This window comes from Neodiprion fabricii, chromosome 2 (assembly GCF_021155785.1).
Source record: "Neodiprion fabricii isolate iyNeoFabr1 chromosome 2, iyNeoFabr1.1, whole genome shotgun sequence".
NCBI classification, from domain to species: Eukaryota; Metazoa; Arthropoda; class Insecta; order Hymenoptera; family Diprionidae; genus Neodiprion; species Neodiprion fabricii.
In genome coordinates, this window is record NC_060240.1 from 27,554,419 (window position 1) to 27,582,127 (window position 27,709).

Below are 27,709 nucleotides of genomic sequence, written 5' to 3' on the forward strand. Positions count from 1 at the left end.
ATATGAAAATTAAAAACGTTTTCGCGCAGTGTTTGTCTGATTAGCAGAATACTTTCAACGATATTCGTCGGAAGCATTAGTCCGGGTTGCGAAAAAATAAAGCGAGTCAAAATTTAGCTTCGTACTTCCAACATTTCAGGGAATATGCAAATGATTTTGTCTAACGGAACAAGTAACATAAGAAACAATATTATTCATGATTGCCAAAATGGCCATGACTGAAAATCAAATATAACTCTTTGTTCAAACATTCGCCACAAATTGAAACCAAAATCGCTCTATTTTCCCCGAGTTCTAGTTTGCAATCGGAATTTTCGCTGACTTGCTCCTTCAATCTCAGTCTTTTGTTATTCTACCCAAGGATAAAAAGTAAAAGAAACTGGGGATTGAATCGAATGATGAACACACGCATGTACACCACTTTATACAAATTTATTATTATTATTATTATTATTATTATTCTTAACACATTCTTAATTTTGATGTATGCAAATCGAGGAAATAGAAAAAAAAGAAGAAAAAAAAAAAGAAATAACACTACGCTTAAAAGGAATTATACGTTTTACAAAGCTAATATATCTAATATCCACGTTTTAAGTTCAAGACACAGATTGCGCATCCGAAGGGACAAATAATGGTTGCCTGACAACGAGAGTTATACAATTACTTGAATTTTATTCTCCATTCATTAATCCTTGTATTATCAATCATCAATCATTAATTATTTTTATTTATCATTAATTAGCAATTATCAATAAAAATCGTTACATAATAGTTGAGGTGCTACTGCTGCTGCTGCTGCTGCTTTGATGTTATTCCTTTTTTTTTTTTCATTTTTCATTTTTCTCACCGCTAATGTACTGCTGCTCCTCTTGCTTACCGTATCAAACAAACAGAGTGCAGTGAGGCATTGTTATACATACATAATGATTCGTATATTTATAATCAATTATTATTATTGTTATTATTATTATTACAATATATGTATATAACATACCAAAACCCCCTACTACGTGTTCAGCTCGAGGGAAAGAAAGAACGAAATAAACGAAGAAAAGAAGAAAGGAGAAGAGAAAGAACAAAGCATTGCAGGCGTGAAGAGAGGTTTAGCGAAGCTGCAAGGGTTAGGGTGAAAAAATTTATACGTGTGAAATTATTTTCATTTCAGCATTTGAGAATAATAATATACTTATTGATTTTCCGAACAAGCTTAAAAATAAGCTCGCTCGCCTTCCCTGCCCTTACCCTTTACTCCGAAGACGTAATTTCTCTTATGTCCGATCGCTTCTCATTCGCAACCCTACATCAAAGCGTGGATACGTATAAGCATTGTTTTATTACACGCTCGGCGCAGATTTTAAAATATCTCCGCAGTCTATCTTGTTTCGCGCCACCCTTTCTTAAGACCACACAAGACGCTCTGGATGCACATACATACGCACACGTGACACGATCGGATAGCGCGCAGCTCTTTGACACTTTTCTTTCGTTTGATAATTAACAGTTTCCTTTGTAAATTTCTGCCTCATATTGTCAGTTTTGTTCATTTCTTTCCTTCTACTTTTCTTTCATCTATATAAAATTGAACATTTAAAGAAAAGTTGAAAGTTAAAGATTAAAAATTAAAATTAAAAGTTATAAATAACAAAAATAACCACAATCACACGCAAAGCTTATCCCCGTTGCGCAACATCCTCTCTTACCGCGCCGCGATAACGCTCTTGGTGAAATTCATTCTATTGTATATATTAAAAGAACCATCGCACAAGCATATCTGTAACCTTCTTAATAATGATAATAATGGAATAATTATAAAATATCGATCATAATAGTAGTAATAAAATCAAAATTATTATTAATAATAATAATAATAATGATAGTAATAATCACTTTGAAGCATCCGAAAGCGCTTACCCAAAAAAAAAAAAATAAATAAATAAACAAATATGATTAAACCATCGAAGGAGAGGAACAGATGATATTGGTGATGAAACGGCGGAAACGGATTCAGGATTGGACGTACCTTTAACCGAGTCGCCCGATTCACTTTACATTCGCTCTCTCTTTCTCTCTTTCCGTATCCTCTACTCTATCGGACTGACTGCAATACATTATTATTATTATTATTATTATTATTATTATTATTATTACCATTATTCAATATCGTCGTTATTACTGTTATTATTATCATCATTAACTTATCATTATTGTTATTATTAGGTTTATAATTAAGGTGTGTGTATGTGGTTAGCAAAAAAGCGCCGTACGCACAAAATACAGGCGGTGTAAAATTGATGATTTAGCTGTATGCGATTGTTAGTTACTTTATTTAATGATGGAGTAGACGGATGAAATTCGGAGTATGGATTTTAAGTAAGTGCGCACATGTCTCTCGGCAATGGAGATTTGTATTGCAGAACTTTTCTCTCGTCTCTGCGTTGTGCATTTAAACTTCATTCGTACGCGTATATATATATATATATATATATATATATATATATATAATGAAAAGCAACAAACAAGCGCCGCTTACACGTGTAAAGTTACGAGTTTCGTGTATAAACCTGTGGATATTATTATTTGCCACCTTATACGTGTATAATACGAAGAGGCCGGATGGGGAAAGGGGTTACGGTTAATCAGTCGTGTGTGTCTCATCATATTCTGTCGCAATATTATTGCAGTGATGGTAAATTGATTTCTGTTCTTGTTACTTCTTCTGTTTCAGTATACATTTATTTATTTATTCATTTATACGTGTGTTGTTATATAGGTATGTATAAACTTTTGCTGCTTGACATTTGATCCGGATGTGTCGGTGTGTGGAGTATACAAACAAGGGCAAGCTTAACACGATATTCATATTCATTTCATTTAATTTTTTCTTTACTCTTTCCATTTCGGGACTTCGACTCTTCTTCTCCTAACGTTTTCTACAGTAATCACCGAATACCGCAGCAGACGCGGACACGTGTGTGCTTGCGTACGTCAATATTTCTCCAAAATGTAATTACTCGCTAACGCAAATTACTCGCGATGCATTTTTTTTTATTCTACATATTTTTTTTTATCATTTATTTATTAAAAACTTTTTTTCCATCATCATCATTATTATTATTATTAATATTAATATTATTATTTTGGCTATCAGTTCGTAATGCAGCATCTTTTTTCCTACTCATTTTTCTTCTTTTTCTTCTTCTTAGATTTTTTTTTTTTCCCCTTTCTCGCGCTGTTTTTCTCGCTGTTTGTTCGTCACATCAAGAGGCAGACTGGGCAGCAGTCTCGTGGCGGACCATACGGCTTTTGGCGCATCTCATTCACTGTCATTAAAATAATCGACCGTATCATTATTATTAATATTAGATATTTTGTTGGGGTCCCAGAGGTTACTGAAACATAAAACCAAAAAAAAAACACATACAACAAATTTTCTCATACGTTTCATCGGTGTTTTTTTCTGCGTTTTTCTTTTTCCTTGTAATATCTTACAATGCAACATACGTATAAAACTGAAGAAAGAAATTATGCATTGCGTGAATTTATTTAGCGAGTTTATCCGACGACTATAAGTAAGTTTAAGAAATTGATTTGTATCATTGTCGTGTGCGTTCTTTTAGTTTATAACTGTTGGAACTAAAATCTAACACAATTTATATTTCTTTTCGTTATTGCATTAAGTATAAAGTGCATCGCGTAAATCTAAAGTGTCTCGCGTCACTGCTGATTTGACAGAAATTGCAGAACTAGATCCGTATAGAGCGAACAGCTGACGCCAGTCGTCAGGTTCCGGTTTCTGGAATTTAATAACCGACCAAAGTGTTATAAAGACGTCTATTTCATGTGAGGGACGTTACAGACAAATTCAAGCAACCCTCGCAGGGCGCTTGAATATTTAATTTTAAATGTTGCTTTTCATTTTTCAGTCAACATAGAAACCGCACGTATTAAATCGATGTGATGAAAATATTCCGGTGGACAGAAATAATCGATTTTCACATCTGTACAAAAAGGAAAATTCGGTTTTACAATTCAAATTTTCGAATGCTTTACGCCCCGACTGTGAGTTTATAATATACTTTATAACTTGAGTCATCAACTACTGCAGTTTATTAATTACTTTGATGAAAAATGTTTGCCATTTCTTCCGTTTGATTTCGATAACTGTCAAAAATCACTCGTCGAAAAAAATGTTAATTAGAGCAACGAACCTAATAGCCACAGGACACAAGGTAGTCGCCAAGTTTCTCGACGACTGAGGCAGCTTGTTGCGGCTGGATTGGATCTTCATATAGCGAAACTACAACCGCCTGCGTCGTCTTCATGCAGTGGACACCGACCTTGTTCAATTTCGCCCTGATCACCCGGTCCGTACCGGACAAGTAGATATATCTGTTGCCCGCCAAGGTAACACCCGATGACGTCAAAATGTCTTGTTTGTCAAAGCCCTGAACCAGCCTGAGCAGCTCGTCTTTACTCACCTGGAACACAAGAAATTTATACACATTTAATTTCATTATTCATAACAATTATTCGTTTGTCCGATCAGACTATTTTAAGAATTTACAACCAATTCTTTAAATTACAAATAAATGCGCAATCCATCAATTATAATTAATCACAGCAATCTCATCAGACAGCGCGTATACTTTAGTTTATAGAAACAATAGATTCGTTATCGGTATTATATATTATTCGGTATTATAAAAATACTCTCCAGTAAATGAGGGAAATATCTCCACGACGACGACGATGATGATGATGATAATTATTATTATTATTTACATGATATTATAACTGCGATGCCAATGAAAAAAGTTAACATTTTCGCAACTACGAATTATTCCGTTAGTCGAAGACTCTGTATGTCCAATAAGTCAGAACACAACCACCGTGCTGAGAAATGAACTTCGATATACGTAACAATTTTGCAAGAATTATATTTGCCTAATTTTATACCTAACTCGTTATTTCTGTGCTGCAACTGCATATTAGTATGCTTGTAATTTGAGTTCGGAAGACATCAAAGGCTATTAAGTAAAATCACGACTCCGGATGTAAGAATCACATATGCAAAAATAGCGCGACCATTCGAATTGAATGCAGACTACCGCGCGCATACGAAAATAACATTTCATCCTTTTACTGATAATGAATTTAGAATTTCTGACATCATACTTTTTATCACCGGAAAATTGTAAACAATCTACAATTGCGCCCAAATTCACCAAAAGTGAACGACATCATTGATACAATTTAAGCACAATAATTACAAACTACAGATTGAAAAATGGCATATGATCAAAGCGATTATCGCGTGGTTCAATATTTGTTTGAACTTGGTTATAACGGTGCTGGCAACTTGTCGGCCGATAAATTTGCAATATTTTTCGTACGTTATAGGTATGTGTGTATGCGCACATAATCCAACGAGCCAAACGGAACCACCAACTATCGTAATCTAGTCAAAGCAGTCTGACAAATCAGTCCACAACCGACCGCCGTCCGAGCAGCATCTATACCTATACGTAATAATTTACGCTTGTTATACTATCAGCGTGTATTTCGACCCTGTAAGCCGCTGGCCTTGACTGAAAGACGGTAGACAGGCCGGCATTAATCGATTACTCAGAGGAAGAGGAAGAGGAAGAGGAAGAGCTGTTTCGAACTGATACGAGGAGGGAACCGTGCGTTTTGTTTTCATTCTCGATTGCCATGAAAAATCTGGCCAGAATTATAATGGTGCGGTAACATCTGTCAAAGGTGCACGATACAACCTATTCCACGTGTATATATGAATACGGCTTATTAATGTCAGCTCGGAACGCTCATCAGCTGTTACATTTAGGTATAGGTCATCCCACCTTCTAATAAGCATACAGAGTATTTTTCTCCCCACTCCCCACACCCGAATCTAACTTCGAATCGCGAGAAGCAGCGAACCGAATATCACAGAGGTCAATTTTAATTTGTAATTTTTGAATAACAGGCCCGATTTAACGTAATTTTCGTCTTTGTCAATTTATCAGGCGAGTGGTTCATCAATGCCATCACCAGGCAACAACATTCAGTCCCAGCGGAAATGATCGCAGGTACCCCTCTATTTGCAACAAAGTTAAGTTCCTTCACTTTTATCAACTGTAAGATTTTCACATATGGTATTAATTTTAGATACAGTCTCTTCTTAATCCGCAACTTGCGCGAAAAATCTTGGGTTATTAAATTGTATTAAAACTTATGATCGACCTAATGTCTCTCATTTCCTCGTCCCGTAAATAGAAAAACATCACAAAGGGAATGTGGATTAATTAACATACGAATTAAAATACGTGAGCGAATAGGTGTTTGAAACAAAAAAAGGGATAAGAAAAAAGAATTTCAGACCAATTGTCTCTTTCGATTCATATTTCTGATTTGTCATTTTTTTTTTTTTTCATCTGACATCAGGAATCTCGCAACTTACTTTCCGTCATGTATAACATGACGGTGTGGGGCGCGCGCGGGTGAATAATTTATCACTTTCAAAGAACCGTTGTTACTTTCTCGTTAGTAGGTATAAGGTGACGTCAGTCACGAATACCCAAAAGGCATACCTGAACAGCTAATTTGTACACATTTTTCCAAGTGATCTCACTGTCAGAGTCGTTAGGCGCGTAGCGTCACACGCACATTACAGACCAAAATATGCAATGACTGTTAGGATGTATCGTTCGTCACTCAGCCTCGGCGATTTCTACGCCTTCATACGTACGTCATACGTTCCTTGTCCTCTCATCCACCGCTTATACTCTTATCTTCAATATGATGTCAGTCGCTGAGTTTTTTCTTTCGCGTTTACGATGCCGATTGGATTCGGTTCCATCTTTTTATCCTGTTTCGTACAACTCATGGAAACCACTTCTATTAATGCATGCAGGATACATACATTGCAAAGATTACCATCGATTTTATAGAAGCATTCGCGTTCAATGCGGATGGAGTAGTAAAAGAACTTCAAAAATATAATGCAATCTTTTCAATCATCTGATTAACAGACAATTATGTAGAAATAATCATGAACGTGCCTCGCAGAACGTATCGAACAAACACATACTCAGTTTAATGGACGCGGATTTCGCAGATAAAAAAGTGTGCGCTAAATTATTTTCTCTTATCATCAAACAGATACGGCGAAAGTATGTAATCTTAATTCCTCAATGTTGTTACTATTCGCTGAAAGAGGAAAACCGCCCAGGTCCCTATCCTTCCGCGATTTTTCAACATTGATAGCTTTTTGTCCTCTCCATGTGATTTGGCAAAGACAAAAGCAAGTACGTTAATATACTTCACATATAAAATAATTATAATTATGCGCATGCTGTTCAATTTTTTTAATATTATTTCTTACTTTTTGCGCATGACACCAAAATGTGACATACCTGTACACGTAATCGCCTTAGTTTTAAATTTATCCCAGTCTCAGCTTTGTACAATAGTTCGTTTTCTGATATACGGTTCAAGGACAGTTAGTCAAACGATCTCATTGTTCGCGCAGTCTGAGATTGCACCTGTACAGTAGGTAATATATACATACATATAGGTACGTATACCGCGCAAGAGTGATAAATGATCGATAAGAAAAATTGTTTCACTGCAGAGAATAATGATAATTTCCTACTTGTTTATCGTAACGGTCAACGGCAGATCTAGAATGCCGGTAGTTAAAAAAAATTAAGAGTGTCTACACGAAATGTTTGTTGCTTTAATGCCTTGGAAACAGATGCGCCCATTTTCCACATAATTTTTCCCGAACTACACGTTCAAGGTTGGATAATAAATTGAGTGTCTGTAACTGAAAAGGGGAATTTTCCGGTAGCATACAATTTTGATTTCGAGTAAAGTCTTCGCGATACGGAAGATACTTGGAAAGTGATAATACGAGGACCGGGGTAACTGGGTAAGCTGCCTGGAAAATGAGTCACCCGAGCGACGAGTGGTGTGCAGTCGTGACCGTGTTGTATGAATCACACAGTCAGTCGCCCTAATCTCTTGTCTGGCATCCCGCTCACTAGCTCCGGGAGCCTAGCCAACCGACTACAGAGCCGTCGAGCCAACCGGCCGGCCGGTGCTCAAGGCGCCCCCCGACTGTCGCCATGCGGGAAATCGGGAGTCGACGTTATCCTGCGACCTGGGTGGATGCATGTTTGAAAAAGAAAGAGAAACAAAAGGTAAAAAGACATGAAAGGGAATGACTTTGGCTGCCGCAAGGGTGGCAGATTTTTTCGTTGAAATAAAACGTGGAATAAAAAGAGAGAAAAATACCAACCCAAGGTTTATTTCGAATCTTGTCTTCTCGATCACGTATGCAATTCACATGGCCATGCAGCATCATCATGGTGAAAAATAATCCACGTGCCGTGCACAGGCGTTCGCTTTACCACGGTGATTTGATTATTTAACATGTTTGGAAGTAATTATAACAGTAGTGAATCGAAGAACGATCGATCTAAGGAATTTTCCGGTATACAAAGAACTACGCGTTACAGAACACGTACACCAGGTATGGATTACCAGAAATTGGAAGTTTTTAATGAATAAATATTCCTTTTGATTAATAACGTTTGAAAATGAAACGAAAAAATGGAATGATTATTAACGTCGATCGATTGCTGAAACGGCTTTACGTATAAACGATAATTCGCGCTTTCGCCCGTGCACAAATCCCACGTAGCCGGCGGTCGCCATTTTGACATTCGGTTACGGGAAAGTGCAGCAGCAGTCGGCTGACTCTGAGGACGATTCGGCCGAGGAACACGACTTGGGCTTTCACTTAAAAGCGTTCGGTTAACGGTCGATTAGGAAACTGAGATGTAGAGGATAGGCACGGATAACTATCTGGCGAAATCGTAACCTCAGGCAACATCGTTACTAACAAAAGTATAAATTGGTAGAACCGAGTCCACACCCTTTGTTCCGATGTATCGAGGATAACTTGAAAATACCTGAGTAAGTCGTGGATCGTTTCATTTCTCTTTCGCACGCGGTTAAAGGCGCGACGGATCGATTATGACTACTTCATCAAGAATGTAGGAATAATTTGAATAAAACTGTCTGCCTTCGGGATAGCCGGGATGGGATTGAATGAAAATCAATTGGAAACGTCGAGAAGGAACGGGATTTTTTATTCCTGATCATTTTAGTCCTGTTGTACGGACTAACCCCAAAGGATATAAGACGCAGATGTACCAGCGGCGGCAGTAAATATTAGCGTGTGTTATTAGAGTATAGTAAAAAGTCGTGTACACGCACGCAGGCTATGATCATGCAGCGGTTGTGGAGAGAGAGAGAAGGAAAGAGGGAGATAAAAGAGTGAAAAAAAAACGAGAGAGAGCGAGAGAGAGACAACGAGCGGTAACGATGTGATGGATTAATTTTGTACTCACTTCAAAACCTTCCGATTTCGCCCATAGATTTCCATCGTGTCCAGCTATAGCTGCTTTCGTAACACATCTCGAAGCGAGCAATTGCTTGTCAACGTAATCCTGCCAGCTCATTTTTGAACACAACGGGGGGAAAGAAAACTATTCGCTACGTCACTAGAGAGACACAACCCGTCACTGACTCAAACTCAACTTCGACTACTCTGTCGTTGGCTGGTGCGGTACAGACCTTGCAGTCGGACTACGGCCTCCCCTAGCTTTGTCGCGATACGCGGCTTTCTGACTCACACTTTACTCGGATGCGCGCACACACGCACGTTCACGCCCTTGTCCCCCAGCGGCGTACTTTTTACATCTGTATTCATACGCGGCCGCAGCACAATGCCGCCGGCTCGTTTCACCCTCGATTTTTGCCCGTACAATTCGGGATTTGCTGACACGGGGGTTGGATTATCGTATCGATGTATGAAAATCGCTTCTCTTCGTGACCAATTCACACCTGTAAGGACGGTTTTCATATCCTAACGTTCGATACCGGGGACTAGATTTTTTGCGCGGACTTACTTCCCTCCAGGCATGACACGTCGCGTCTACACGCCAGGTGGCGCATCAGTTTCGTTAAGCCTCGTTTATGTTACGGAATAGCCGTATGAAATCGACTTTCTCAGAAGGGAAGTTATGTGTACGTACCATTCTTTAAAAACCGAGCGCTTCTGTAGACTAACTGATCCGTCGGACACGTCGCTCTCTTCAACGATGGTCGATCGTTTTAGAAAATTTCCAAAAATAGAACGACCCCGATCAGTCAATTGAGTTTTTTTACTATCCGTAACTTACGCTTAGATCATCACCGTGACCGATGGTCCCGTGAAAGATCGCCGACTGTAGTTGCAGTTGAATTCAATCCTCCAATTGATAGAATTCAATTTGTACACCTTTTAGAATTCGGTATCGATTTTATTTAAATTCCATTCAATTACAACCCATATGATTCAAACAAAAATCAGAAGTTACGCATGCTAGTTCTACTCCGTGTGTTTTGCAATCTATCTCCTGATAAATTAATGAAACAATTCATCTTGCCCGAACCTGCAGATAGTAAGCAAATGATTTCTGAACCTGACTGTAACAACATGATTCACTAATTTAGTACAATATAGTAGAACGCGGCCTGCAAATTGATAAGTGTTGGCGGTTTTAGGCAGTCTGTAGCTAACATCAGATCGGAATGACTGCCAGTTTTACTTATTTCTAAATCTTTTTTCCTAAAGAAAAATACTGTGAAAGAAATATTACGCACGAATGAAAAAAGGAAAAATGAATTGAATATAGTATGTAGGAATTTGCACAAAACTTTATTGACAAAATATAAAATAATTACGATCTGCAGAATTTTTTTACACATTGTCAGGAGATAAGGTAAAACTTGATCTAACCAAGCACCGAACAAAAAATTAAATTTGTACAAATATAAGAGAAACTGTATATAACATAATTGATAATAGAAAAATAAAATGACGCGATATAAGTTCATTTGAAATGTACAGAAATTAGTGTGTGATATCTGTATGGAGGGCGGAAGTTTAGGAGGTATCAAATACAATAAAGTTTAATATAAATAGTATATTGATTTGGAAATTTGGTCTTTATTTCCAAAAATATCTCTCCGCTGGTGGACTGTCCAAAACCGCCTGGAAATACAGTTAATAATATTTGTGAAATTTGTTTTCGTCTTCTTGCGTTTTATAGTAATATGTAACAAATCATAGAGTAATATAATAAAAATTCCCAGCAGTTTCAGTTTGTCCATTCAGGGTTTCATCATGGTATTATTGGAACAGCCACGACACAAAATAAGAAATGAGAAAATTGCCGTAAACGTAATAAAGATTCAGATTAAAGTATTTATTGTACTTTATTTGAAATATCGTATTGCTAATATAGATAGAATTATACAAAAAATTCATATACGATTCTAAGCATTCTCAAAAAAAAAGTTCTCCTTCTGCAGCGTTTGTGATTAAAATAGCCTTTCCAATACCCAACTAAACCTCTGCCCAGACAAACAAGTCGGAGTCGCGGTAGCAGGTTCATTGAAATGACGTAGTGATAGGAAGATATCATTTTACAGTAATATAAACTGCCGTCCCAATTGCAGCGAGTGAATCGCTTGACAGAAGAGACGAAGAGCGGAAAAATTAGAAGGAATCGATTTATGGGGGTAGCATTGGAAAAAAATCGGTTTTCGGAGGTAGGGAACATTTCGTCAAATATCTCACTCCAACAAATACAGTGAAAACACTTTGTGACAAGAGCAGGACCAACGACAACAGCGAACAAAATATTTTTGGCCTACGTAAAATTGAATGCTCTAAAATTTTACTTCAGCGTTGATAACTGCGAGAACGATTAATTTAGCGATTACTGTGAACACCTAATATTCAATATCCTTAAAGTTTACAAGTGTAGAATTAGGTAACCTTTCACGATACTATTCGAAATAAATTTATAACAATGATAAAAATTAAGTGAAGAACAATTCACTGTTAAGCAGATCACGCGCGCAGGTTGAAAGTTTTTTTTTTTTTTTTTTTAAACGCATATAATAGAATCAGAATGTAAGAGAAAATAAAAACAAAAGAAAAAAAAAAATCAAACAACAATTATTTTATATATTATTATTCACTCACCAATAATAGGTTAAAGAACACAAGTTATTGGCAGAGCTATTCTAGATATAGAAGAACGATTCTACAATTATTACAAATAACAAACGTTGAATATTATTTATTGGACTTTATCTCAGGCCCTAAAGTAAAAATCGCGAGATGCCGGGATGTCGGATGCGCGCGCGCGTACAGAATCCCTCTTCTCCTTTTAATTCACTTTCTTTCTTTCTTTTTTTAAATCAATATTATTATTATTATTACTTGCAATTGATTATTTTTTCAATGCCGGCAAACCGTACAATGTATAAATATCAATATTATGTATATGTAAAGTCGCTCGAAATCCCGTAATGAACAGGTAGACAAGCACTCGCTTCTGAATACTCACACCATCAGAGAGATCAAGGTTGAGAGCTCTTATTTTGCCACTTTTTATTTGTATTATAATGAATTATTATTGATTATAGCCAATAATTAGTCGGATTTTGTTCTTTTTAGATCAAATCTGCAACGTTCATTGGCATCTCGTCGATATGGGTGTTATAGAATTGCTCGATATCCTTTAGAGTACGCTTGTCATCCTCTGTGACAAAGTTTATAGCTACTCCCTTACGGCCAAATCGTCCACCGCGTCCAATTCTATGAAAAAAGAAAATTATTTCAATTGCAGTAGATGACATAGGAAACTTTTGGTTGTTACACTGAACGGTCACTTTGTTAGTGACTGATGCTTATGACAGCATTTGGCTAAAATTCTCAATTACACTCAAACCACCACAATAATTTTGTAGTGTATATTCAAACTCTGGAATCAATATATTCAATGTAAAACATAAGTCTCCGAGGATTCCGATTTTTCTGAAAAATTATTTGTATGTAAAATATTTGAAGTTATTTAGACTCTGTAAATGCGTGAAACAAGTAACAATATGATTGATCACTAAACAAATTATGCACATCAAGTTACAGTTCATATGGGGTTGTAAGTCTTACACTGATGTTTGAATTCGAAATTACCTGTGAATATAGTTTTCTCTGTTGGAAGGTAGATCGTAGTTAATGACAAGAGAAACTTGCTGGACGTCAATACCACGAGCTAACAAATCAGTGGTAATGAGAACTCTGGAAGATCCAGTACGGAATTGTCTCATGATGACGTCACGCTCTTTCTGTTCCATATCGCCATGCATGGCAGATACCGTGAAATCACGGTGATGCATATTGTCTGTAAGCCAGTCTACCTTGCGCCGCGTGTTGCAGAAAATAACGGCCTGTGTAATACTTAACGTATCGTACAAATCGCAGAGTGTTTCCAATTTCCAATCTTCACGCTCTACATAAATGAAGAATTGTTTAATACCCTCCAGTGTTAATTCTTCCTTTTTCACCAATATACGAATTGGGTTTCTCATGAAACACTTTGACACATCAAGCACATCCGCAGGCATTGTTGCCGAAAGCAGTATCACCTGGAATGATAAGTAAAAATGACGAATTAATTTTGTGTTCATGATATCCGTGTGTAAACAGGTTTGGAGCTTCAGATTTGATAGCGTTTAATTTTGTCAGAAATAATGGCTAAGAAAATATAAATCAAAGAAATCCTAAAATACTTGAAATGATAAGCATAACATATTATTCATATTTACTCAATGAAATAAGAGTGGATTATTATGGACAGCTTTGATATTTTCTAAGGAGCAAAATATTTTCAATATGTACCTGAACTTCGGTAGGGAGTAGCTTGAATACATCGTGAATTTGATCTTTAAACCCACGGGAAAGCATCTCGTCGGCTTCATCCAATACGAACAACTTAATGCTGTTTGCGCGCAATGAATGTCGACTGATCATGTCGTAGACGCGACCTGGAGTGCCAACAACAACGTGAATGCCCTGCTCCAATTTACGCATATCATCACGTACATTCGTTCCTCCAATACAGGCATGGCATTGCGCTTGCATAAAATCGCCCAGGGCAATAACTACCTTCTGAATCTGTAACGAAAGATGATGAAATGTCAATGATGAAATAGAGTAATTAGATTCGACACGTTGAATATGGCCACAAACCCTCCCAAATCTACATACCTGTTGAGCAAGCTCTCGAGTTGGTGCCAAAATCAAAGCTTGGCATTCACGAATACTGGTATCTATTTGCTGTAAAATAGATATAGAAAAGGTTGCCGTTTTCCCAGTTCCTGTGAAATGAGATATGATGTAATTAATATATTCATCTTGTTTATCACCATTCACAATTTTTTGAATCGCAAGGCCAAATTCAACTGCTTGGTAAAAAGATATGAAAAAGTAACAATCATGAATCAAAAGGATATACGAGAGGTCAGAAATGAACGAGTGATCATGTTTCTATCAACTTGGCTAATTGATCTGTATGCACAGACATGACATCATAATTAACGGTACAGCCATGTTGAATTAGCAAGAATATACTCATTTCGTACACCTATCAATGGCTTTTGGAATGAGAATAAATTCGGTACAATGAGTTAGTAAAATTGCAAAAGAATGAGCTCTGAAATTTTTGATTGATTGGACCTTGATTATCTATGCTCAAGTTTAACAGTGACTTATTAATCCAACGCCTGCTTCGACAGATAAGCAATTTTCGTTCTTACCAGACTGGGCTTGGGCAATGACATCATGACCTTTCACACAAGGAAGGATAGCACGCTGTTGGATAGCAGATGGTTTTTCGAATCCATAAGCATATATTCCACGCAATAGCTCTTCTTTCAAATTCATGTCATCAAAGTTATCAACAACCTGTTGAGTTGTCCAAATAATAGTCAAATGACAGGCTCATGAGAATAATAACTTGTTAACAAAGTTTTCCAAGATAAATCAAATACTGATAAACTTACGACTTCCCAGTTTGACTCAATAATGCCATCGGGATCCATTCCCGGAGGGCCATCATAGGCGGGCTGCTCGCTTTCGCTCGGACCATTTTTAGAGTCGCCCGACCATTGATCCTCGTTTCTATAAAATAATTTTTCCTCTTTAGCAATGGTGCATAAAGAAAGAATTAGCCACGTCTAGCAGACTACTGCTACCTAAGGTCAAATGAATCATGAACCCCAGATAATGAAAACTCATCCATAGGTATGCCAGATGAAAAACGGTAGGTATTCGAAAGATATTGGAAAAGTCGTGCAACTAAGACGCGATTTAGTGACAAGATACGAATAGAAGAATAAATTAAAAGGTAAACTGCAATAGCGTAGCTAACCGTCTTTTGTTAATAAATGCGAAATGAAGTGGCAGGGAAAAATACGATTGACACGTGAGTAAGACAATTGTCGAATTTAACAACGGGGATATCGTTGTGACTCGAAGCACGGTGGATCGACTATAATGATTTGATATTTGGAGGTGCGAACGAAAATAATATTTTGTAAAAACAGTCGAAATAGAATGCAGCATTAATGAGCGAAATTATCCGAATATGCCAAAGCTTGATCGCACGCCATGTTGTCAGGCGGCCTGCGCTCGTGCATCATCATCGCCGCCGCCACCAGTTTCATTTTGCAAAAATACAATATCGAGCACAATACGGTTAGAATCGTGTTAATTTTAACCAGATATTTATCCACTCCCGTTAGCTTCGTATTGTTAATCGATTCGGTGCTGATTTCAGGGGGTTGAAACGGTTTGAAAACTTTAACTTACCTTCTTTCGGACGTATACGACATGTTCCACTCACAGTAGCGCGACGGAAAGGACGAAGGCTTAATGCGTCACAGGGAATTTCCTACTCACGCACGCCGTCCGCCAACTAACGGTACTGATACTGTAGCTAGTCAATGTTGTGTTTAATAAATTTCTTTAAAATCGTTCGTGGTACCGTTTAGAGGTTCAATAAATTTGTTTATTGATTAATTTTTGAAAAATATTCAGTATATGTTATACCGAGTATTATTATTTTAGATTATTTTTATAATACTTTAATGTTTCTGCGCATAAAAGGAAATACGTCATTACCCAGGTCTCCTTGCGCGGGAGAGGACGAACGATACCAAATAGCGCTAGACTCAAAATTTCTCACCACCAATTTCACTCGACGGAAACTGTTGGTTTTAAATTTGATGAAGAAATTTTCATTTTATGCGTTATTCATCCGTTGTTATATCACAGTAAACTTTCCTACGTGATGTCATGGTTATATATGCGTACATGCGGAATAATAATTTGTTTCACTTTATAAATAATATGCTTAAACGTTTCACAAAACCAACAGACACATCACTCGTACACTTTTAAAAGATGTTTGTTTCACTTTTCGGTTTTTAGCTAGTATATGAATTAATTATCACACGATATTTCACGATGTAAATATTGAGGCCAAAATGTTCTACTATATATTTATTTATTTGTCACAGAACTGGAACGATCGATTACGTTCAAGAGGTACAAGCTAGGCATAGAAGCCTTTGGCAACAGATTCAGTTTTGTTTTTATTGTGGGTACAACATGTGAAGAAACATATTTTTAACCATCGCTGCCCTGCTCCAACTCAACAAATCTGAATTTAGTGATACCGATTCTTGTCGAATAGTATACTTGAATTCAAATGACTTTTTATCTCGCAGTTGACAATTAATGGATAATGTGTGACTGAAAATTTTCAATAGATTTGAGACTGTGTGTAAAATAATTATCTTTATTCAACAAGTGTATACATAGCTTAAAAATGACAGAAATATTTATAAACATAACATCGTCTTTGCTCACGGCTTTTATCACAACCTGCCACACACATATTGTTGGATTTTAATCGTTTCAGAATTAATAAATTCTCGTCCTCATTTTTTGATTACTGCATACCTTTGTGATGGAAAAAATGTATCAAATTCGTTGTATTAAAATAGTTTTGGTGAATCTATCAAAATACAGAGTGACTCTGCAAAGTTACAACTTCAAAAAATAAATACCAACATACGAATATGTTTACGAAAATTGCTGAATTCAGGAAAAGATATTGTTCCTAGATATTTTATCCTTAGACTGCATAGAAAATATTGATTTAAAAATTTTTCACATGCTCGTGGCACGAGAAAATAACAATTAGTCAATTGTTGTATCAACATAAGTATTGAGCTCCTTAAAGAAGATTTGAATACAGTTTCATAGAAAAGCACACCCCAGTATTAACAGTAGAACAGCAATTGGAAACACGGTATACATGCCCACTCTGGGGTAACACGTTGAAGTGAGCAGCGTCATGTTGTTGTCTTCGCGATCGATTCCATTCCTAGTTGGTATTTCTACAATAACACGATCTCCAGAAAGCAATTCAATGCTAAATGAACATTCGGTTTGGTTAATACATGACTCAGTGACATTTTCGAATTGATAAGTTGGCTTGTATATATCAAAAATGGCATGCATATCGTTCGAAACATAATCATTGTCACTGTAGAATATGTAGTAGTAGTAGCCACTTTCTACAACATTGTGTTGAGTATGGATCCGTTTGCTGTTCACTAAGAAACTGATGTTCGTACATAATTCAGAGGGATCAAATTCCTGAGTAAGCAATATTTGTCCATTGTAGCACGTTAGCAAGTCATTTTCAAAACTTGAAATGGATGAATCTTCGCCTGTACTCGTAAAATTGAAAGCATTACCACCATGTTCTACTCCTCTATCTAATAATACCGAAGGCTCGATGGCCTTTGGCTGTCTTTTATTTACATGATGATTATTGTTTTCAATGTCCATTCCATCATCCTCAATATTTATACCTTGCGAATAAGAGTTTAACTCAGTTTCCAGCTTGCGTATACGTTCTTCACGCTCTGAGAACAATTCTTTATTAAGGGAATGGGTTTCACGTTTCTCTACACTCTTGCGATCAATATCTACTGGGTGTAATTCATTTTCTTTTCTTTTTTGACCATCAGAAGTTGAAATTTTAGTTTCATTCTTGCTATCCCACTTGCTGTTGATATAATTCATTTTTTTTCTCATGTGCCTAAGCTTATCGATACCTTTTTGGGTTGAACTTTCACGAACGGTAGAATGTTTTTGTATATGACTAATAGCTGCTTTTTGTAACAATGCTATTTGAAGATCTGTATTGTTTGAAATTTGAGATAAGTTTAAGCTGGAGACACTATTGCGAATTGGATGATTCGTTGGATTCATTTGGTCATGATCATTACTTTTGCCCATATTGGTTTTTCCACGAAATGTTGACTGATTTTCATTCTTTGAATCAAGTAGACTGTTGGAATGAGGTATTGATACAGTTTGATTAGGTTTCTTATTCTTCATTGATGATTGCCTACTCATTTTTTGAGTATTTGATTCAACCGTAACGTGAACTTGTTTCGACATGATTAAGTAATTTTCTTCATTCAAAACTTTTTGATCAGCGTGTTCCATCACACCACAAGTTCGCAGACTTCTTTCTCCTTTGACAACAAGTATAGATCCACCTGGGAATCTGAAAACGATAGAATTAGGTACAAATTAAAACTGGAAGCTCTCATGATGTCGAAACTATTAATTGCATGTACATTAAGTGATCATATAAGTTGATAGTTTTTTTGTTTTTTTTTTCATAGTACCTGGAACAAACAGATAGAACTACGGTTGCTCCTTTGAGAAGATAGAAGCCCCAATACTCCAAGGTGTCATCAGGCAATGTCATGCTCTTTTTAAGTCTCAAATGCTTTCGGTACGATGTTACCTCTGGTCGCTCAGGTACTTGGAATGCATGAAAAGGTGTGTTCATCGTCAAAGTGTGCTCCTGTAAGTGAAAAAATAACTCTGAGTAATTAAAATATACTGTTTGTATAAAAAAAAAAAACTATATTTGTCTTATTTTCTATTTATTCCAATTTCATAAAATGACATATTCACTGTCTGAAACAATTCTTCTTTATCATCTTACAGAGCAAAATATTGTGGAAATTCCATCTTCAATTTCGATTACATCGGACTCTGCTACTGTGTACACAACGCTGGCATATAAGCTGTGACGCAGATACAACGGAATTACCAGTAACATGACGGGCAGTACAGTAGTCAGTGTGCAAAATATAACAATTCGTGTTATACCATGCATTTTGTAGAATTCTGTAAAATTTGGATCAACCTCTACTATGTAATGACAACAATGCAATATCTTGATATACATGTATAATGATAGATTATAAAACACTATCAGACTGTTTGTGTAACAATTACCATGTAGTTACAATATCTTTTATTACAGTTCCGTGAATAATGTATAACATAAGGTGTATATTCATGATTTCTTTTCAATAAGTCATCTTCAAATTGAATCTAAAACAGAATCTTAGTGCACTAAATTATAAATGTATACATGTATTGCTTCTAAGCCATTATATGTCAATATGAAAGGTGTTCTAATTGCAATATTCTAATTTAATTAATGCATTATTCCAATACCATTAGTCTCTGATACTTGATTGGTAATGAAATCTTGATGATTATCGTATTGTCGCAATTTGGTAATTATGTTAAACAGAGAAGCACTGTGTCAAGAAAAGTATTAATTTGAAGTTGGAGTTGATACTGCTTGAACTGATAACATTGATCTAAAGACTTTATTTTTCGAAGCAGTATCCCGTTAAGTAATTATCTAGAACTCTATTGTTCCGTGAATACCTAAGCCGACGGTGACGCGGTAAGGGTAAGATCATAAACCTTGGGTAAACATAACTGTAGATAGTAGGTATGAGTAACGGTGTACAAGAATATTTGATTCTTAAACTACCGTACATTTTGATCAGTAAGGGCGCACATTGGCAGTTGTTGTCAACTTCTGCCGAATGTAAAATCAGCATCTGCCAGTAAAACAATAGCAGCGAATAGCTGTTATGAACGCGCTCGGAGGATCATCGACAAACTGATGGCTAGTCATCAGACTCGCGCCTATCAGTTCACGTCAATCTTCTAATGAAATATGAATATATTTTTGATAAACGGACGTGGCAATTTCCAGTGGAACCATGTGATCGCTGCCGTTTGTTCGACACGCCTCACGCCGCTGCGCAGTCTCGGAATACATGATTACTATCTTTTATTATCAAACGCTTGAGCACGAATGAATTGTTGCGAATTAGCGTGGTATTGACAAAGAATAGCTCATGCGGTGTATGGTAGCGGTCTCTAGCGGTCGCGGTCACGATTTGACCTTTGGGTAGAGACAAGCGTCGGCGATTAAGTAATATCGCTCATGAAAATCACAGGCTTATGGGAGTATTACCATCTAGAAACATCAGAAATTCGATGTTCACTTGCATTTCTTTATAGTTTGGGATAATTTGAAATTCATGGAACTCCAATTGTCACAGAGGCATTAAGACAGCGGTGCGTTGGGGAGCGTCAGGTAGTCGTCCCCTTGACCGCTGTGTCCATTGTATACCGGCTTGGGGAATTTCCCTATCCCTTGCCATTTATTTATTTGCAGTCGAATCATAAAGATAAATCACTACGAGTCCAATACCCAAGGTACCTTTTCGAATAATGTGTATTATATAGTATACACCCACACCGTAGTGGATTAGGTCGTTGACTGAAGAATATAAAGACAGTTGCCCTTATGGGTTTTTGGTACGACAACCGAAAACCGTCGCGCGCTTGCGTCTCCTCAGATGTTCCGACGGTAAAGTCGAGAGCTTGTTGCAGAACATCAGAGTTACCGATTTCGACATGATGCTGGCTGCTTTCACCTTCCGAGTAACTCAGTCTTTGCAATGGTAAGCCCAAGCCAGTACTTGGCCTGTGTGTACTTACCGACTTGTCGGCGATACAAAAAATTAATAGTGAGAATAAAATTCTTCCAAAATTCGTAGATGAACAGTGAATTGTAATTGAATTGTAGGTACCCGAGAAAAGAATGTATACATAGATCATAGGTAATAATAGATCAGATGTAATAATGATGCAGAGACCAAAAAGTATATATGTATAAGCGTTCCATGTACGGTATGAATATATATGATCCATTTACGATTAATACGTGATGCATACTGTAAATATCATGATTTTCCAGGAGACAAACGAGATTTTCCACGATAACCGGCTATAATATGAAATAAGAAGAATTATACATTTCGAAATGGCATTCTATTCGACACGCGCTCGATGTATTCCATAACATTAATATTCATAATTCGTCCAACAACTTTTCATTTGCTCTCTCGATCTTGAATTTTCGTAGGCATAGAATCGGAGCGCTGTTTTAGCTAGTCGCAAATGAAGTATCGACGTTGGGTAGAGAAGCAGAATTGGTTTCGAAACGTGCGCGTATGGAAAAAAATTCAGAGTAACTGTAATACATCGCGGATGCGCTAATTTTGGTCGAGATGAAACAGATGCTCCGTATATGAGAGCGTATTTAACGCAGTGTCCGACTTTGAAGACCTGAAAAGGTAATTGTCGGCGATTTTTATTTATTTTTTGATAGGGACAGTTGGGACAAAGCTTCTTGAAGTTTCGTGTGTATTTTAACACACATTTGAAAGGTACAAGCAAGGATTTTTATCATCCAACTGCCACGGAACGGCAGCGTTATTGGCTGACCCATTGACTGGAGAACATATCTTTGGTCAACGGCTGACCATTGAAGGGCCTAGGCAATTGAGTCTGAAATCGGCAGGAAAGATGAAGTGCGTATTTCTTGTCTGAAATGTAAAAACTGAAATCATTATACATCATATCATATCATCCTACATCATACATCATACCTCATACATCATACATAGTATTAAAGGTCGAAACCAAAGTTTGGATGTTCAATTGTTCGGACGTTCAGAAAGTGTTGTCACCCAAAATTTTTTTCTCGTGACGGCACCAATCTAAAATCAGCTAGCCGAATTCCTCAGTCTGGAAACAACCGCGCAGTAGAGCGGACGTATGAAAATCGCGCTCCGGAAATTTTGAGTACCGGGTTCTCTACTTCGTGGATCCTGCGCTCCGAGTCCGCTTCCTGGTGCGACTCGAGTTCCAGAACAAGAGCTCCGTAGTTTCTACGCTCCAGGTCCGCTACCTGGTGAAACTCGACTTCAGGAACAAGCGCTCCGTAGTTTCTGCGCTCCAGGTCCGCTACCTGTTGAAACTCGACATCAGGGACAAGCGCTCCGTAATTTCTGCGCTCTAGGTCCGCTACCCGGTGAAAATCAACTTTCAAGACAAGCTCTCCGTAGTTCTGGCTATCCAGGTCTTTGATCTGGTGACTTTCGGCCTTCAGGATTAATTTTCCGTAGTTCTGGCTGTCCAGGTCCTCCACCTGGTGGATCTTGACATTCGAGAAAAGAGCTCCGTGGTTCCTGCGCTCCAGGTCCGCAGCCTGGTAGAACTCGACTTCAGGGACAAGCGCTCCGAAGATTCTGCGTTCAAGGTCCACTACGTGGTGAAACTTAACTGCCAGGACAAGCGCTCCGTGGTTCCTATGCTTCAGTTCAGCTACCTGGAAGACAGCCACTTGAGGAACAAGCGATCCTACCTCCTACCACCTCCTACCACCTCCAACCACCCCCTAGCACCTTCTACCAGCTCCTACCACCCCCTTTTTCGTACTGCCCAAATATGAGTGAAAATACAGTTGGAATTTTTAACAACTTCGTTAGTTATCTCCCATTAAAAACAATAGCCGACAATCGACGTTTCGCTTAAAATTTATCGTATTTTGATTGATTGAAAAAAAAATTTTTTTCTCCTTATTTCGAAAGTATAGTATCTTAAGAATATACTGTGGAAAATTTGCTAATGATATTCACAGTATTTCAAGTTTTACAGCCCATTGAAGGTCGGCGCCAAAGTAAGTAGGAGGGTCGGTCCACTGAGTGAATGGTTCTATTGATCGTAGAAAAGAAGCTGCTACCTGAGTTGTCTACCTGAGTTGTAGTGAAAATATGAGAGAAGAGTATGGGAAGACTTAAGGACTATTGTATGGAACTGGGATTGCAGATTAATCGGTAAGTAACTAAGAGTGGTCATTTTCTTGTACTGAAACTTTCAACGCGATTATCTCGATTTTTGAAAACTGCTCGTGTTGTAAATCAAAAAGTTATAGACTGATTTGTCTGGAATTTGGGGCGGCCTTTCTCTGCATTACTATCGGAAGGATAAACCTAAAATTTCAGATATTTCGCGTTGATAAAATACTTTTTTGGGGACACATACGTCAAAAAAAAAACCTAAATTCTGACTTTTTTTTCATAGGCTTATTCTACACTGAATTTTATACTTTTTTTTGATTTTATAGGTTACTCCATTCCGTTGATATTTCCTAAAAAAAGACACTTTGATTTTTTTTTGTTTCAGATCAATGGTTGACGAGTGATGGAAAGAGCAGTTTGGGAACTCGCGTCGGAGGCAGCAGACAGAACATTATGCTGAGCCGTCATTTTAGATGAAAAAAAAAAAATTACATATGTACTCTGAAAAGCTTCAATAAAGTCATGTTGAAGTTTAAAAACAATGGTATTATTTAATCACCTTGAAAAATATGTTCAAAAAATTACCGATTTTGGGGCTTTTACATGGACTTCCCCCTTAATCGATTTCAGATTCAGGTTTTCGTTTTTTGGCCGTAACTTTTGATGCGTTGATCGCAGCGTATTGGGACTGCGCCCAATCGATTTCTTTCGCAAAATTACGTCAGAATAGTGCCACAAATAATTTGTTCCAGCACTTTTAAAAATCGCAAAAATTTTCGCCCAAAATACAAAGGGGTTAACCTTCCTTTTTTTTTTGACCAAAGAATTTTTCGTCTCAGAATTGATTCGTATGACTCATTCCCGACCAATTGGACCCCAAGGAACTCAGAAAACGCAGCAAAAGGAGCGTGGGATCAACGGGAGAGAAGACACGAGGAAAAAAGCACCTACTAAAAAATGTCGAAATTTAGGTTTTCGTTTTTTGGCTGTAACTTTCGATGCGTTGATCGCAGCGTATTGGGACTGCGCCCAATCGATTTCTCTCGCAAAATTACGTCGGAATAGTGCCACAAATGATTTATTCCAGCACTTTTGAAAATCGCGAAAATTTTCGCCAAAAATACAAAGGGGTTAACCTTCCTTTTTTTTTGACCAAAAAATTTTTCGTCTTAGAATTGATTCGTATGACTCTTTCCCGACCAATTGGACCCCAAGGAACTCAGAAAACGCAGCAAAAGGAGCGTGGAATCAACGGGAGAGAAGATACGAGGAAAAAAGCACCTGCTGAAAAATGTCGAAAATTCAGGTTTTCGTTTTTTGGCTGTAACTTTCGATGCGTTGATCGCAGCGTATTGGAACTGCGCCCAATCGATTTCTTTCGCAAAATTACGTCAGAATAGTGCCACAAATGATTTGTTCCAGCACTTTTGAAAATCGCAAAAATTTTCGCCCAAAATACAAAGGGGTTAACCTTCCTTTTTTTTTGACCAAAAAATTTTTAGTCTTAGAATTGATTCGTATGACTCTTTCCCGACCAATTGGACCCCAAGGAACTCAGAAAACGCAGCAAAAGGAGCGTGGGATCAACGGGAGAGAAGATACAAGGAAAAAAGCACCTGCTGAAAAATGTCCAAAATTTAGGTTTTCGTATTTTGGCTGTAACTTTCGATGCGTTGATCACAGCGTATTGGAACTGCGCCAAATCGATTTCTTTCGCAAAATTACGTCGGAATAGTGCCACAATTAATTTATTCCAGCACTTTTGAAAATCGCGAAAATTTTCGCCAAAAATACAAAGGGGTTAACCTTCCTTTTTTTTGGACCAAAAAATTTTTCGACTTAGAATTGATTCGTATGACTCTTTCCCGACCAATTGGACCCCAAGGAACTCAGAAAACGCAGCAAAAGGAGCGTGGGATCAACGGGAGAGAAGATACAAGGAAAAAAGCACCTGCTGAAAAATGTCGAAAATTCAGGTTTTCGTTTTTTGGCTCTAACTTTCGATGCGTTGATCGCAGCGTATTGGAACTGCGCCCAATCGAGTTCTCTCGCAAAATTACGTCGGAATAGTGCCACAATTAATTTATTCCAGCGCTTTTGAAAATCGCGAAAATTTCCGCCAAAAATACAAAGGGGTAAACCTTCCTTTTTTTTTGACCAAAAAATTTTTCGTCTCAGAATCGATTCGTATGACTCTTTCCCGACCAATTGGACCCCAAGGAACTCAGAAAACGCAGCAAAAGGAGCGTGGGATCAACGGGAGAGAAGATACGAGAAAAAAAGCACCTGCTGAAAAATGTCGAAATTTCAGGTTTTCGTTTTTTGGCTGTAACTTTCGATGCGTTGATCGCAGCATATTGGGACTGCGCCCAATCGATTTCTTTCGCCAAATTACGTCGGAATAGTGCCACAAATAATTTATTCCAGCACTTTTGAAAATCGCGAAAATTTCCGCCAAAAATACAAAGGGGTTAACCTTCCTTTTTTTTTGACCAAAAAATTTTTCGACTTGGAATTGATTCGTATGACTCTTTCCCGACCAATTGGACCCCAAGGAACTCAGAAAACGCAGCAAAAGGAGCGTGGGATCAACGGGAGAGAAGACACGAGGAAAAAAGCACCTGCTGAAAAATGTCGAAAATTTAGGTTTTCGTATTTTGGCTGTAACTTTCGATGCGTTGATCACAGCGTATTGGAACTGCGCCCAATCGATTTCTTTCGCAAAATTACGTCGGAATAGTGCCACAAATAATTTATTCCAGCACTTTTGAAAATCGCGAAAATTTTCGCCAAAAATACAAAGGGGTTAACCTTCCTTTTTTTTTGACCAAAAAATTTCTCGTCTCAGAATTGATTCGTATGACTCTTTCCCGACCAATTGTACCCCAAGGAACTCAGAAAACGCAGCAAAAGGAGCGTGGGATCAACGGGAGAGAAGATACGAGGAAAAAAGCACCTGCTGAAAAATGTCGAAAATTCAGGTTTTCGTTTTTTGGCTGTAACTTTCGATGCGTTGATCGCAGCGTATTGGAACTGCGCCCAATCGATTTCTCTCGCAAAATTACGTCGGAATAGTGCCACAATTAATTTATTCCAGCACTTTTGAAAATCGCGAAAATTTCCGCCAAAAATACAAAGGGGTTAACCTTCCTTTTTTTTTGACCAAAAAATTTCTCGTCTCAGAATTGATTCGTATGACTCTTTCCCGACCAATTGTACCCCAAGGAACTCAGAAAACGCAGCAAAAGGAGCGTGGGATCAACGGGAGAGAAGATACGAGGAAAAAAGCACCTGCTGAAAAATGTCGAAAATTCAGGTTTTCGTTTTTTGGCTGTAACTTTCGATGCGTTGATCGCAGCGTATTGGAACTGCGCCCAATCGATTTCTCTCGCAAAATTACGTCGGAATAGTGCCACAAATAATTTATTCCAGCACTTTTGAAAATCGCGAAAATTTTCGCCAAAAATACAAAGGGGTTAACCTTCCTTTTTTTTTGACCAAAAAATTTCTCGTCTCAGAATTGATTCGTATGACTCTTTCCCGACCAATTGTACCCCAAGGAACTCGGAAAACGCAGCAAAAGGAGCGTGGGATCAACGGGAGAGAAGATACGAGGAAAAAAGCACCTGCTGAAAAATGTCGAAAATTCAGGTTTTCGTTTTTTGGCTGTAACTTTCGATGCGTTGATCGCAGCGTATTGGAACTGCGCCCAATCGATTTCTCTCGCAAAATTACGTCGGAATAGTGCCACAATTAATTTATTCCAGCACTTTTGAAAATCGCGAAAATTTCCGCCAAAAATACAACGGGGTTAACCTTCCTTTTTTTTTGACCAAAAGATTTTTCGTCTCAGAATTGATTCGTATGACTCTTTCCCGACCAATTGGACCCCAAGGAACTCAGAAAACGCAGCAAAAGGAGCGTGGGATCAACGGGAGAGATGATACGAGGAAAAAAGCACCTGCTGAAAAATGTCGAAATTTCAGGTTTTCGTTTTTTGGCTGTAACTTTCGATGCGTTGATCGCAGCGTATTGGAACTGTGCCCAATCGATTTCTCTCGCAAAATTACGTCGGAATAGTGCCACAAATAATTTATTCCAGCACTTTTGAAAATCGCGAAAATTTCCGCCAGAAATACAAAGGGGTTAACCTTCCTTTTTTTTTGACCAAAAAATTTTTCGTCTTAGAATTGATTCGTATGACTCTTTCCCGACCAATTGTACCCCCAGGAACTCAGAAAACGCAGCAAAAGGAGCGTGGGATCAACGGGAGAGAAGATACGAGGAAAAAAGCACCTGCTGAAAAATGTCGAAAATTCAGGTTTTCGTTTTTTGGCTGTAACTTTCGATGCGTTGATCGCAGCGTATTGGAACTGTGCCCAATCGATTTCTCTCGCAAAATTACGTCGGAATAGTGCCACAAATAATTTATTCCAGCACTTTTGAAAATCGTGAAAATTTTCGCCAAAAGTACAAAGGGGTTAACCTTCCTTTTTTTTTGACCAAAAAATTTCTCGTCTCAGAATTGATTCGTATGACTCTTTCCCGACCAATTGTACCCCAAGGAACTCAAAACGCAGCAAAAAGAGCGTGGGATCAACGGGAGAGAAGATACGAGGAAAAAAGCACCTGCTGAAAATGTCGAAAATTCAGGTTTTCGTTTTTTGGCTGCAACTTTCGA

The 27,709-nt window shown here is 37.7% G+C and overlaps 4 protein-coding genes across 12 annotated transcripts in view; 1 reads left to right on the top strand and 3 right to left on the bottom strand.

Annotated features, from left to right (window-relative positions):
* Positions 1-18,813, top strand: part of LOC124175206 — a 179,675-nt gene extending 160,862 nt beyond the window's left edge. For 2 of the 3 annotated variants that reach the window (XM_046555217.1, XM_046555214.1), the window contains exon 13: positions 18,682-18,813. In XM_046555217.1, the coding sequence (XP_046411173.1) occupies positions 18,682-18,701 (20 nt within the window). In that variant the 3' untranslated portion in view covers positions 18,702-18,813. The remainder of the gene's footprint in view (positions 1-18,681) is intronic. The other variant, XM_046555218.1, reaches the window with a different exon arrangement.
* On the bottom strand, positions 784-9,716 carry LOC124175213 (profilin). 3 transcript variants are annotated; one of them, XM_046555232.1, is made up of 3 exons: positions 9,423-9,716; positions 4,212-4,481; positions 784-3,323 (listed from the first exon to the last, which is right to left on the bottom strand). In XM_046555232.1, the coding sequence occupies exons 1-2, from the start codon at positions 9,531-9,533 to the stop codon at positions 4,212-4,214; spliced, it is 381 nt and encodes a 126-aa protein (XP_046411188.1). In that variant the 5' UTR covers positions 9,534-9,716; the 3' UTR covers positions 784-3,323. The 3 variants fall into 3 exon arrangements, with proteins under 3 accessions (XP_046411188.1, XP_046411187.1, XP_046411189.1); XM_046555231.1 differs by having other exon boundaries at positions 784-3,392; positions 9,423-9,715; XM_046555233.1 differs by having other exon boundaries at positions 3,294-3,796.
* On the bottom strand, positions 11,046-15,911 carry LOC124175211 (eukaryotic initiation factor 4A-I). 2 transcript variants are annotated; one of them, XR_006869121.1, is made up of 8 exons: positions 15,782-15,911; positions 14,974-15,091; positions 14,728-14,875; positions 14,180-14,289; positions 13,811-14,086; positions 13,106-13,557; positions 12,477-12,727; positions 11,046-11,110 (listed from the first exon to the last, which is right to left on the bottom strand). XR_006869121.1 is itself a non-coding variant. In XM_046555225.1 (7 exons), the coding sequence occupies exons 1-7, from the start codon at positions 15,802-15,804 to the stop codon at positions 12,583-12,585; spliced, it is 1,272 nt and encodes a 423-aa protein (XP_046411181.1). In that variant the 5' UTR covers positions 15,805-15,911; the 3' UTR covers positions 11,046-12,582. The 2 variants fall into 2 exon arrangements, 1 of the variants encoding a protein (XP_046411181.1); XM_046555225.1 differs by having other exon boundaries at positions 11,046-12,727.
* On the bottom strand, positions 16,745-20,066 carry LOC124175208. Of its 4 annotated transcripts, XM_046555221.1 has the most exons (4): positions 19,865-20,066; positions 18,980-18,982; positions 18,685-18,866; positions 16,745-18,560 (listed from the first exon to the last, which is right to left on the bottom strand). In XM_046555221.1, the coding sequence occupies exons 1-4, from the start codon at positions 19,886-19,888 to the stop codon at positions 17,237-17,239; spliced, it is 1,533 nt and encodes a 510-aa protein (XP_046411177.1). In that variant the 5' UTR covers positions 19,889-20,066; the 3' UTR covers positions 16,745-17,236. The 4 variants fall into 4 exon arrangements, with proteins under 4 accessions (XP_046411177.1, XP_046411178.1, XP_046411179.1 ...); XM_046555222.1 differs by lacking the exon at positions 18,980-18,982; XM_046555223.1 differs by lacking the exon at positions 18,980-18,982 and having other exon boundaries at positions 19,532-20,066.
* Between the last annotated feature and the right edge of the window lie 7,643 nt (positions 20,067-27,709).

Bases quoted from the DNA above. Each gene is read 5' to 3' on its own strand.
- LOC124175213 (XM_046555232.1), bottom strand. From the start codon at position 9,533: ATGAGCTGGCAGGATTACGTTGACAAGCAATTGCTCGCTTCGAGATGT. The intron at 4,482-9,422 runs GTGAGTACAAAA...CTTGTGTTCCAG, and splicing joins CGAAATCGGAAGGTTTTGAA to GTGAGTAAAGACGAGCTGCT.
- LOC124175211 (XM_046555225.1), bottom strand. From the start codon at position 15,804: ATGTCGTATACGTCCGAAAGAAG. The intron at 13,558-13,810 runs GTACATATTGAA...TTATCATTCCAG, and splicing joins TACTCCCTACCGAAGTTCAG to GTGATACTGCTTTCGGCAAC. The intron at 12,728-13,105 runs GTAATTTCGAAT...CTTTTTTCATAG, and splicing joins AGAGAAAACTATATTCACAG to AATTGGACGCGGTGGACGAT.
- LOC124175208 (XM_046555220.1), bottom strand. From the start codon at position 19,256: ATGTATATCAAGATATTGCATTGTTGTCATTACATAGTAGAGGTTGAT. The intron at 18,867-19,010 runs GTAAGATGATAA...TTTCACTTACAG, and splicing joins TTTCCACAATATTTTGCTCT to GAGCACACTTTGACGATGAA. The intron at 18,561-18,684 runs GTACTATGAAAA...TATCGTTTTCAG, and splicing joins GTTCTATCTGTTTGTTCCAG to ATTCCCAGGTGGATCTATAC.